Below are 12063 nucleotides of genomic sequence, written 5' to 3'. Positions count from 1 at the left end.
TTGCGTTATTTTCAGCAAAGAGGTTACTTGTCTGATGCTGAACCCCTAGAAACACTTTCAGTTTCATTTCTCATTTGTCCACTAAAGAAGCCTTCTATTAAACTAGATACATAACATTCACTTTTATACTGCCAATTCAACCCATTTTTCTAAAAGCAAGTTTTACTTGGAGAGCACCTTAATGATATTACCATACAACTGTTTTAATGCTGTTACTGCGTGTCGGCACTGAGGAAGGTAAAGCAAATTGGAACAGTAGACCGAACACTTGTGCGTGAAAAAGTCAAACTTAAATCTTCAAAGCTCAATACAATCTTCTCTGATCAATGACAAGACTATATGAGGGTCTGGTGGTGGGATACAGGGGCTATGCATGCCAGAGGTTTTTGCTATCCTGACCACAGAACCGTTTTGACGTGCACCTCAGGTTTACCGACATCTTTTTTCCAGCTGCTCAGTCTCACGATGACCTTCTTTAGTGTATTTTGTTCATATTTGTTCTGTAACCCATTGGAGGTAGATGCTTCAGTGTCTGGTGCTGGTTGTGAAAAGACACCAGTGTAAGAGTTCCTAACCTAAAGTTCTAAATCTTCACATTTACACGTGTGCCATAATGAAAACGACATTACATTTCTCTCTTCAACTCTGTCAGAGCACAGTTTATCTTCATCGTGTGCTTCTCCCTATTTAATAATAAAAGGTTTTTCAGTCCCGACGTCACTCGTTCATGTGCACGTGGATTCATCTTAGCTTCAGGATCAAAGCTCAAAGAAAGTCAATGAGCTGCTTCGTGGTGGTACCCACAAAGACTGATTACATGTTTTCACAGAAAGTGGTTCACCTCTAGACACGACCCTAAAGCAGCAGAACGTGTCCAGCCTGACCCTGCATTCATTCACTCGTTCTCGTTGAGGTAATAAATATATGAAACGCTCTTATAAAGCAAAGTGTGATTTAATATTGAATTAAAGTGGTTACACAACTCTATGGTCATTCACGATAAGTGTCATACATGTGATAAGATTGTGAGAAAGCAAAAATGAGCATCACTTGCCTGATATACCTCTGGACGAATATGGTTACAGTAACCAAGAGAGAATATGATTTATACTAAAAGGCCAAAGCCCACAAACCAACATGAGACGCATTTCCGGTTAACAAAAAGTGCCTCGGCGCCGCATTATTCAGGAAAACGCATGATCAGCTATTTTACATAGTATCGTCATCTCTGTGAGGCTTTGAGAAATGAAGACATAAATGAGTAGGGAAAAAAGAAGTGGCGCAGCCAGGAGCAGAAAAGGGTTATTTTTCACTTTTTCTCCCTTTGCTGGACTTAATGTCACCCTTGGTCCTCTGCAAGCGGGAAAAGATCTCCTTGAAGAGCGTTTTGTACTCTGGAGTGTTCTGGCTGAGCCGCTTGTCCACAGCCTCCACCTGTCGGCTGATGCCCTCCAGGGCCTCCGGGGTTGAGGGCGTCTGGGGTGGAGTGGGCGGTTGCTGGGGGTCTGCCGCCCGGCATTCCTTCATAGATGGGTCCCTGGAGACGGGTCGAGAGGTCTGCACTTCAGCGTGGCACAGACTCGCCTCGTGACGCCGGCATTTCCCCAGCAGCTCCTCGTACTTCTCCAGGAGGGCGTGGTACTGCTCATCCACCTCCCGCAGGATGGACATGCCCCTCTTCCGCACGCCATTAGCGTGTAGCGCGTAGCTACCTTTACGTCTGCCCGAGGCGTCCACTGCAGAAATGGCATCCAGAGCCGTATCGCTGCAGCTCTTCCGGACGGGTGCTGGATCCGCTGCGTCGCTGTTCTGCGTTCCGCCCATAGCGCCATCCTCTGGCGTGTCTGTCTCGGGGGCGTTGTTGAGCAGGGTTTGCTCAAACCCCTCGTCTCCGCTCAACAGGCAAACGCGGGATTTGCGTAGCTGCTGCATCTCCTGGAGCTCCGCCTCCAGCTCGTGCACGCGTCGCTGGCAGTTTTCCTCCCCTAGGAGGCGCTGTTCCAAACGCTCAAACTCCTGAATGACCGCGGTGCATTCCCGCTCGGCCGCCTCACGCCGACCGCGCTCTGCTGCCACGGCTGCGCGTAGAGATGACACCATCACTCGTAGGTGTTGGTTTTCTTCGTCCGCTGTTTGACTTTCTTCCTCTAGGTCACCACTGCCCGGGTAAGACACCATGAAACCGTCCTCATACCTGCAAAGGAGACGGAGCAGAGACGACATAATGCAAAGCATTAACACACAATGTTAGAAGCTAGAATTTAATATGTTAAAGCCCAACAACAAATCGTTTCAAAACACGAATGGATAAATCATTCTGATTATATCAATAGCTCTGTGAATAGTGACGAAATCCATTCTCTTCATTGTTGGAAATGACTACACGCGTCGTTATATTTTCCTCTGTGGTTTTATTTCCCGGTGAGACAGAAGTAATAAATGTGAACAGACCTTGGAGCAGTGCAGAGTTCTTTCAGGCAGGGGAAAGAGTGAACAGTTTTTCTCCTCTCTTTCTTTTCTCTGTGGACACGGAGCTCCTCCAGCGTGCGTAATTCCTCCACGCGTGCCGTGAGCGTGTCCACCTGCCCCTGCAGCATCTCCATAGTGGCTGTGAGTCTGTGAAAGCACATGCACACGTGATCAGACTGTCTGCCAACCATCATAAACCACACCAGCAGGAACAAAACAACATTTTCCAACTGGATCAGAATAGAGTGGGGAAATAAATGATGTCATTTCCATGATTCATGTTTCCATGGTAACGCTGTCTTTAATGATTAATGAATGATAATAATGAAGCTCACCTGTCAATCTTCTGCTGAGATCCTTTGCTCTCCAGCACCAGTTTCTCATTGGTTATCTCCAGCTCGCGAGCCGTCACGTCCAACTGCTCGTACACTTTAGCATGCTGCTCGTTCATCTCACGCAACATCTCCATCTGCTTGGTCAAATACTGACATAGATAGACACATGTTAACCTGCTGTTTAAACTGTTTGACTTTTACTGATCAATTTAATCTTTTGTTTGTCGTCACTTAAGAACGTTCTTTACTCTCCACAATTTATGGCCATTTATACAAAAAACTCAATTCTGTGACAAAAATACATTTGCACAAATTATATTCTTTCTTGTGTTCGTTTGGTGTCTAAACATGCCTTAATTTGTTAACAAAACTTTTGCATGACACATTTTGAATCAACCGAGCAAGAAAACCAAAAACAAATATATAAATAGTAATATATACATTACAAATATAAACATGAGCTACAGTGTGTGTGGGTGTGTTTGGTGTGTGTGTGTGGTGTGCGTGCAGAGATTGTTTTTGAAATGAGATAACTAAAAAAAATAAGCACCAAAATTACGGAGTAATTACGGCTTAATTCAATCAAACTAACTGCAGTTGATAGAAAATTAATTGGATCATTTCTAAATGGTGTTCTTATTTTGGAAATAAACTCTTCACATATATATATAAAAAATGTTGTTGACGTTTCACATCACAAAGCTCGAAAACCTGTGAAATGTGCCTTACGTGAAAAATCTCAATTTTCATCCAGTAATCCTAAACCCATAAACCGCTTACGTTCATTTCTTTCTGTGCTCAAAATTAAAACCACTGCAGGCAAAACCAGAAAGTCATAACATTTGCAGTCGAAAGCATGGAAACGTTGTGCAATACAGAGAACGAGAGCATGCGAACTACAGCATATGTCCCAATATATCCTAACACTGGCTCATTGTGTAGGGATATGTGATCCGGTCTTTGTTTCATCAGATCTGGCAACTGCGGACTCCCACGTCATATGCACAGCTAACAACCTCACATCTATATACATCACTGACGGCCACAGCGAGACCACCGGGGACGGAAAATCAAGCCAAATGAGGCTTTGCTTAGACATGAAGGTCAGAGATCACGGCAGGCCTGACCTGAAGACCTTTAAATTCAATTCGATTTCATTTAAAGAAGCTGAAGGATGCAGTGTTGTTTTATTAGATTTCAATTGACATGTCCTTACAAATAAAACATCTGCAATGGTTTCTCAAAACGCCACCTATAGTCCTTTTTGTTTAAGTTATTATTATATACACATACATACACACACTTTATCACTTTTTGTATAGTTGTATATTCTATGATATAAAACACAGAGCCAGTTGTTAACCTCTATACTCATGAGAGAATCTATTGACCGAGCTCAAGACGTAAGGAGTGTCTGCTCCGGAGCTTCACCTCGATCTCCTGCACCTGCTCTTCATTGTTGATGTACATCTGCTGCAGTGAGTCCTCCAGCTCTTTATTTCGCTCCAGGAGGGTTTTACCCAGTTCGGCTGCCAAATGCAAATCTAAGAGGAAAAAAGACTAGAGTCACATGAAACGGCACAAACAATAGAAGACCAGGAAGAGTACGCGAGCGATGCAGATGGTTTGTGAACAAGGAAATGCATGTTCTCCATTAATAACTACCATTGTGGCAACCTAAAGGTGTTCTGTGACATGAGCTTTCTAGGGCTAGGCAACATTTTGAGACCACACTCCAGAGTCAGACACAAATGCTCAGTATGTGTCACTGTTAGGGCTCGGAAGAAAAGTCATTTTTTTGCAGCTGAGGCGTATGTAAGTTTGACCCTATTTAAAAAAAGAACATGGCAAATCTCTCAAGATTGTATTATGATAAATATTCTTGCATAAACTGAAAAAACACAATTTTACTGAATTTGACTGTTTTTTTTACAGATCTTCCATGTACAGTTAGTTTGGACAGAAACATATTTTAGCTTTGTATCAAATTGTATTGGAGTTACAGTTTTATAATGGATGTTAAGTGCACACTCTCAGCTTTATTTCCAGTATATTCACATCCAGATCAGCTGAAGGCTTTAGGCATTGCACCCTTTTAATATGAAGCTCCTCCTTTTACCAGAGTCCAGATGTTGTGAAGAGGTTTTTCTTCATCGGGGAGAGGGGATCATCCACCACTTTTATCCCACTTTTAGCCCATTTGTTTTTTCTCAGAATGTACCAAATTGATTATTATTATTATATACATTTAGTATTTAGCAGACGCTTTTATCCAAAGTGACTGAAAGAGTTCGGGGAGCAATAAGCGATTTGTCATGAAAGAGCAATAGTACAATAGGTGCTAATACAAAGTTTCAAAGTTACAGTTTTATATACTGTCTATTAGATATATTGTTGATTTGTCCGCTCTTAATGTTTCACTAGATCTCCCTGAACCCCATGATGCTAGTTCACAGGAACAGCTTCCAATGCAAACAGCACACGTAGAATCAACTCCAGACCATTAACATGCTTCATTAATGAAGAAAGGATTGAAGGAAAAGCCCATATACCTCTGAATAAAACAGCTTTTGTGATTCAACTGTCCAATTACTTTTGGTCCCTTGATATTAAAGAGCTGTAATATTCCTAAAGCCTTCAGCTGATCTGGATATAAATACACTCTTAATAAAGCCGAGCGTGTGCACTTTAAGACAATATCCATTATAAAGCTGTTTCTTGAATACACTTTGTTACAAAGCTAAAATAACAAAATATGTGCTTCTTTACAAATATTTATGGACCTAACTGTACGTGGACATTCTATAAAATGACGTTTTTTACTGTACGTAAGAATATCTATTATAATACGGTTGTGTTACGAATATGCAAGCATGTCGGTAAAAATTAGCAAAACAAATATTTCAAATTCACATTTCATGTCCTGCATCTGGGTTACCGTGTGTTATTAGTTTTGAGAGGTTGTTATCTGGGAATTATGAACCTGCAAATGTCGCGACCGGCCAATCAGAATCAAGTATTTAGATTCCAGAAATTCCAACGAGCTGTGTAATAAAGACTAATAATACCATAATGCTTGCTTACAGTGTGTCTGGAATTGTAGGATTTGAGTGTGAAAGAAATGAGGCCAAAGATAATCCTGCAGTTTAATTCTGTTTACAGGACGGTTGCAGTTTTTACTATTCGGCCGTTCGTCCGCATGCAAACTCAATACTCGCAAAACTTTATTTAAACTCCTGCCAGGGTGAAGATTTTTAGAGATTGCCATATATGATGTTGGAAGGCGTGCCGCTATCTCCTCTGTTCGACGTCAGATTCCAGGCTTCTGATTGGCCAAGATGCTGTTATGGTTAGGGTTATATCGCCACCTGTTGGTTTGGCATGCTTTAGACATCGTCTTATACCGTGTATTTGCCCTTTCTTGTCAATGCAAGGAAAACTCTGTTTATAAAAATACCCGTGTACGTGTGGACTTATTCTGACAGGATGAGCAGACAAAGAGAGACTTCACATGTCATTAAAATAGCTGTCCAATAGATCTGTAATGAGTTTACTTCTTTGGCCATTACGTTTCCTAGACACATGATAGGATCAAGAATCTGTTCTTTCTCATCCTGCGAGCCGTTGTGTACGAGAGCAATAAAACACATGCTTTAATAGCATCTAACAGTAAATGACTGTAAGTTAGGGCAGTAACATTATTAGTGCTGCTAAGCTCAAGTTTTTTTCTGTGAATCAATTCGATCTGTCGGCTGTCGTGTCATGACGGTGAATAGGTTATGACGAGGGGATGTCTGACATCGCAGGTTTTTTCTCCTGCAAAAGTCCCTATGCGTACAAACACCTGCTCCTGCTTTACATTCCCGGAAGACACTAACAGTTTCACACGCCGGGAGGAAGTGACATCACAGGAGGTGATAATGATGATGATGTATCGGGCTCAGACTGGTTGACCTCCATTAGACTGATGTGATAGCAGAGATTCATCATGAGACAGATTGTGTGTGTGTGTGTGCGTGTGCGTGTGCGTGTGCGTGTGCGTGTGCGTGTGCGCGTGCGCGTGCGCGTGCGTGTGCGTGTGTGTGTGTGTGGATAAATCATACAGGAGCATTTTGATGCCACATGTTTGTGTTTGTGTGTGAACTGATTCATTACAGGAGAGAAACACACAACACAGAGATGAGGACACACATGTTGTAAATGAATATTATAAAAAATGCTCAGTGGTGATTTAGAAGGGTTTCATCATTATTGTTACTGCCGATGAGCAATGTTATCTTACATTTACTGTTTAAAAACTAATATTGGCAGATACTGAAATGAGCCAATTATTCTCTAGATCATGGAATGACATTATGATAATATTGCTTTAACAAAACAAACTAAAATGAAGATTAATATGACTGAGAGCAAACTCAGGATTAACTGCTCTATGGTTTCTAGGGTGTGAGGTGGTTGACTACCGCCACGGGAACCAACAAGAAGAACTGGATCATCTATTTTCTCCTGATCTGTTTAGTGCGTCAGTAGTGTCTATGAGCTCTTGTAACATCAGTCTGAACAGATGCATCCACTTCTACAGTGAAGACCCTTACAAATCAAATATTAATTCAGATATATACTGGACAATGTCAAAATATTTCAACCAAATGAGAGAGAGAGCGAGAAAGAGAGAGCGAGCGCAAGAGCGCGAGAGAGAGAGAGAGCGAGAAAGAGAGAGCGAGCGCAAGAGAAAGAGAGAGTGAGCGCAAGAGCGCGAGAGAGAGAGAGAGCGAGAAAGAGAGAGCGAGCGCAAGAGAAAGAGAGAGTGAGCGCAAGAGCGCGAGAGAGAGAGAGAGCGAGAAAGAGAGAGCGAGCGCAAGAGAAAGAGAGAGTGAGCGCAAGAGCGCGAGAGAGAGAGAGAGAGCGAGAAAGAGAGCGAGCCAGCGAGCGAAAAAAGAGAGAGGGAGAAAGAGAGAGCGAGAAAGAGAGAGAGAGAGCCAGCGAGAGAGCGAGCGCAAGAGCAAGAGCGCGAGAGAGAGAGAGAGCGAGAAAGAGAGCGAGCCAGCGAGCGAAAAAAGAGAGAGGGAGAAAGAGAGAGAGAGAGCCAGCGAGAGAGCGAGCGCAAGAGCAAGAGCGCGAGAGAGAGAGCGAGAAAGAGAGAGAGCGAGCCAGCGAGAGAAAAAAGAGAGAGCGAGAAAGAGAGAGAGCGAGAGAAGGCTGCAGCAGGCTCATGAATACACACTTCAGCTGTTCATTGTGTGCATGAGTCAGGGATGGTACAATAATATATACGGTACATCAACAGAAATGTAATGGATTCACCTCATACATAATGGTGGGTTTCTGTCAAGATCCAGAAAAGTCCTAAAGATATTGTAAAAATGGTCCATAAGATCAAAGTGGTTCAATTGAATTTTTATGAAGCGACGAGACTACTTTATGTTCGCAGAAGAGTTTTGGGTGGACTATCCCTGTAATATATAGAAGTCCACAATTTTGTAGGTGTTTACATTTAAATATCTGGCAGACACTTTATCCAATGCGCCTTACATTGCATGATACTTTACATTTGTAACGGAGTATGTTCAATCCCATGGGATCAAAACCATGACGTTGGTGTTGCTAGCGCCATGATCAAACCAGTGAGCCACAGGAAAGCCTCAGTGATCTAATTCACTAAATTCCTCAAAATGACCAGAGTACAAATCATGCTGAATGAAGCCACAAACTGTTTCATGTTTCCTAATCCACCACCTTTAAAACAGAATGCCATGAAAACACCTCTAACCCGGCAATGTTGACATTTGACTCCCTTTAGACCGGAGCGAGTGTTCAGACGACATTTCCGCTCATGATGGATCTCGCTCTCGAACCGCACGACAATGGAGACGTTCTGAAACGGATCGATATCGAGTTAACTTTATGAGTAACTTCCATTAGGCCATTAGCACAAAGTGCATGAATATAACGTTTGCTAATTTCATTATGAATGAATCTGTCTCTTAAAGTTCTTCCTGTCTGATGCCTGATGCATTTCTCAATGTTGTCTTACATGCACACACTGTATAAATGCTGATGAACCGAAACCATGATATGAAGACGCCTGAGAAACTGGATTCCACCAATTGACGCAAAACAAATAGTTTTTAGAAAACGAATACCCTCATCGGTACCCAAAGCTAGAATACTACAGCAAGAAGCCAGATGCTGTGCAGTACATTCGTTTAACCACAGTTAAAGCAGTATGTTTAGAAACAACATTAGCAATTTCATAAAAGATTGTAATGTAAACAAATGCCAAGGAATACACTTTAAAAGTGTGAAACTATATATTGTGATACAAAAACGATGACTTTGTACAGTGTATATTTTTACTATATGACGTCTATTTAATCGTATTGGTTGAGCAGCTTACACATGACCTTCATCACTGTACAATATTTTAAAGGCGGAATGGATGATTTGGTAAGGCCTTAGCCTTCATGAGAGATCATGAGTTCCGTCTTCAACATTCCCAGTTTCGCTTACATAGCGGAAGGGAGGCGGGGCTATCAGCTATCAGATCAAATACATCTCTCTGAAGTGTCCATCACGACTTCAATATACAATGCAAAACATGCGACGCGAATATAATATATGCGGAATATATGACAAATAGCAGATTGACAAAATCGAAAGGGACAAACGTTGACAATATGCTCCAGAGTTTTGTTAAGTTTGTGTTGCGCGGCGCTCCACACATAAGGTGAAGGAAAGTAGATGACAGAGCACATCGTGTATAAGTTTTCTTTATTTTACAAAATCCCAATGTTCTGTTTTAGTGCAAGTGTGTACACGACTAAAAATAGCATAATTTGCAGTAACTAATGCGTTCTCATAGTCATATCTGTTTGACCATAAAGGCGTTATAAAATCTCAAGCAATTCCGCCTGTGCCTTAAGCGCAAACACAATATTCCAGAATCTCAAATTTTGGTCCAATTGGGCACCATCATCTCTGCGCGGGAGCTTTTGTCACAGTCATTTGCTGGAAAAACAAGCCTCAGGTTCACAAAGAGGAAAAACTCTCCATGATGCGCCTCCTCAACCAAACAAACCTTTCAAGTTTCATTCCTATCAAATATTGAGACTTTCCTCTTTCGTCTAAGCCTCCCACTGCACTTCCTCTAGATCTTATTTGACATGTGGATTGTTTCTTTGTCTCTCTGGAAGTTCGGCCAAACAAAGTGTCCCGATTCATACATTTTAGTGACAGGCTGTACTTTACAGCTCAGCATTTTATTGCGATTCGATCCAGAGGGCAGAGAGAGGGCAATGACATCATCCTAAACCATGAGAGCCATTCAAGCCCTTCTTTCGACACGATGAGAATAAAAGAACTGGATCGGAAGAACATAATCGACTAAAATTGAGTTTTATGACCACACATCCAAGACAATTTATCATAAGACAGTAAATGAGATGTAAATGAGCACGAATCTATTCAAATGCAGTTTAAATATGCATCTGCATTATCAAGTGCTGTTTGCACATTATAACTGACACTTCTGCTCGCCCAACCATTGCTACGCAGTTTATTCAGCAGATTAAACCCGAGACACTAAATGTTGTGCATCTGTCAGATCCAGTGTCCACATCAGAGGAAGACGTCATCCATCCACATCACAGAAGTCTCGCATCTTTAACCTTCAACCTGAGATTTGACTCCAAACACGCATCACTTCATATATCGTGATGAAGACGAGATTCATGTCTTACTCTTAAACAATGGACACTGTTTGTCCGTGGATTGTCAAGCTTTGTTGTCAAACGGATGCGGGTTCTCGGTGTCTCTCTCACCTTGCTCCAGGTCTCTCTGGTCGTACCACGGCTCTTCCTCGTCGGTCACAAACTCGTCCATCCTGCCGGCGCGGAGCATCGGTTACTCGGTTAACGGGCCGTCCGGAAGATCTATCAAAGCCATGGAAATAAATCACTGAACACGCCGATGCGGCAAACGTCTCACTTTAACGCGCTTTCGCGACGCGTGCGTCTGTTTGCACGCTAAAGCGGCATCGCAAGCACCCGACTCACCTATTTTTGCGTGTTTTTTCGCTCAACAAACGTCCGTCTGTGCAGCATCCGCGACCCGCTCGATGCAGACAAGACACAACAATGACAGCGCGCGCTGCCAGCGGCAAACACTCGTGAAATCTCTCCGGCGTGTCGGGAGAAAAACATCCAACGAGATCAAAAATGTCACGTTTGGTTCGGTCACATTGAAGCCCTCCACCGCCGTGCTAAGCGCAGATATCTCTACTCGTGCGCTTCTCTGACTTCCCAACAACATCCCGTTGGTTTCGTCCAGCGGTGGAGCCCATTCTACTGTGGTGAAGGTCCGCTGCTTAATATTCATAAGTCACGAGCCTTATTGGACAGCTACCATATGACGTCAGCGCGTTCTGATAATATCCATTGTTGTTTTTATTGAACGTTTGCTTATAAAGTACATGGCGTAGAAAACTGATCGTGTACAACAGGCGGAGGGTTGAAGGATTACAAAACAATGCAGACAATGTGATAGATATAAAATAGTGTTCATTATTGGACACGAAAACGTCCTTCCTTGCGTAATTAATATTCATGAGCCGAACTTCGACTTCATTTCCAATGTAACCCAAAATATCGTGGTAAAAATGTTTTTTTTATATTTCATTTAAATTAACAACAAAAAGGATTCTTTACAAACATTCGTGTATACAATGAAATACAACATACATATATATATAATAAAGATTTGCACATTAGGGGGCTATTGTTAATTTACATGAAGATATTGAAGCATTTACAAATTTTCAATGTTTTAATTGTTTTTGCTTCATAGAAAATCGGAGTGAATCAATATAAAGCTCAGTTTCTTTCATGAATGAAGTAAATCAGGGTTTTTAACAAAAGAATTTTCATTTGTGAACTTAAAATTTTGCATTAAAAGAATAAAATGAATTATATAAACCTGACTATGCTTGATTCTACTGTTCTCCCAAAGACCAAATAAAATATGTTTCCAAAACAACATAAAGTGATAAAAATATGCGATTGCCGTGTTTGTACAAAAAATGATACGGAATTACGAATACGAACCATTATCTTTGCACTTTTGACATTTTCGGGAACCCTTTCTATCAACTCTAAATAGGCCTACAGCGATATCCGGACGTTTAACTTAGTTATTCGTGTTTATATGAAGCCACACCGCCACCGGTTCGTTAATATTAATAATCGTTAATATTAATGACTGA

At 41.8% G+C, this 12063-nt stretch overlaps 1 protein-coding gene across 1 annotated transcript; it reads right to left on the bottom strand.

Moving 5' to 3' along the window:
• Positions 1-944: 944 nt before the first annotated feature.
• cdr2l (cerebellar degeneration-related protein 2-like) lies at positions 945-11169 on the bottom strand. Its single transcript, XM_079455858.1, has 6 exons — positions 10859-11169; positions 10625-10735; positions 4236-4348; positions 2805-2953; positions 2452-2616; positions 945-2194 (listed from the first exon to the last, which is right to left on the bottom strand). Exons 2-6 carry the CDS (start codon positions 10701-10703, stop codon positions 1303-1305), a joined length of 1398 nt encoding a protein of 465 aa, XP_079311984.1. The 5' UTR covers positions 10704-10735; positions 10859-11169; the 3' UTR covers positions 945-1302.
• Positions 11170-12063: the final 894 nt, after the last annotated feature.

This window comes from Barbatula barbatula (assembly GCF_947034865.1).
Source record: "Barbatula barbatula genome assembly, chromosome: 5".
NCBI classification, from domain to species: Eukaryota; Metazoa; Chordata; class Actinopteri; order Cypriniformes; family Nemacheilidae; genus Barbatula; species Barbatula barbatula.
This window is presented reverse-complemented; position numbering and strand designations above follow the sequence as displayed.

What these genes read in the sequence shown, in the direction of transcription:
- cdr2l (XM_079455858.1), bottom strand. Translation starts at nt 10,703, where the DNA reads ATGCTCCGCGCCGGCAGGATGGACGAGTTTGTGACCGACGAGGAAGAG. An exon ending in AGCAGGTGCAGGAGATCGAG is followed by an intron (nt 2,954 to 4,235) that starts GTGAAGCTCCGG and finishes TATCTATGTCAG; the next exon opens with TATTTGACCAAGCAGATGGA. An exon ending in TCTCAGCAGAAGATTGACAG is followed by an intron (nt 2,617 to 2,804) that starts GTGAGCTTCATT and finishes GTGCTTTCACAG; the next exon opens with ACTCACAGCCACTATGGAGA.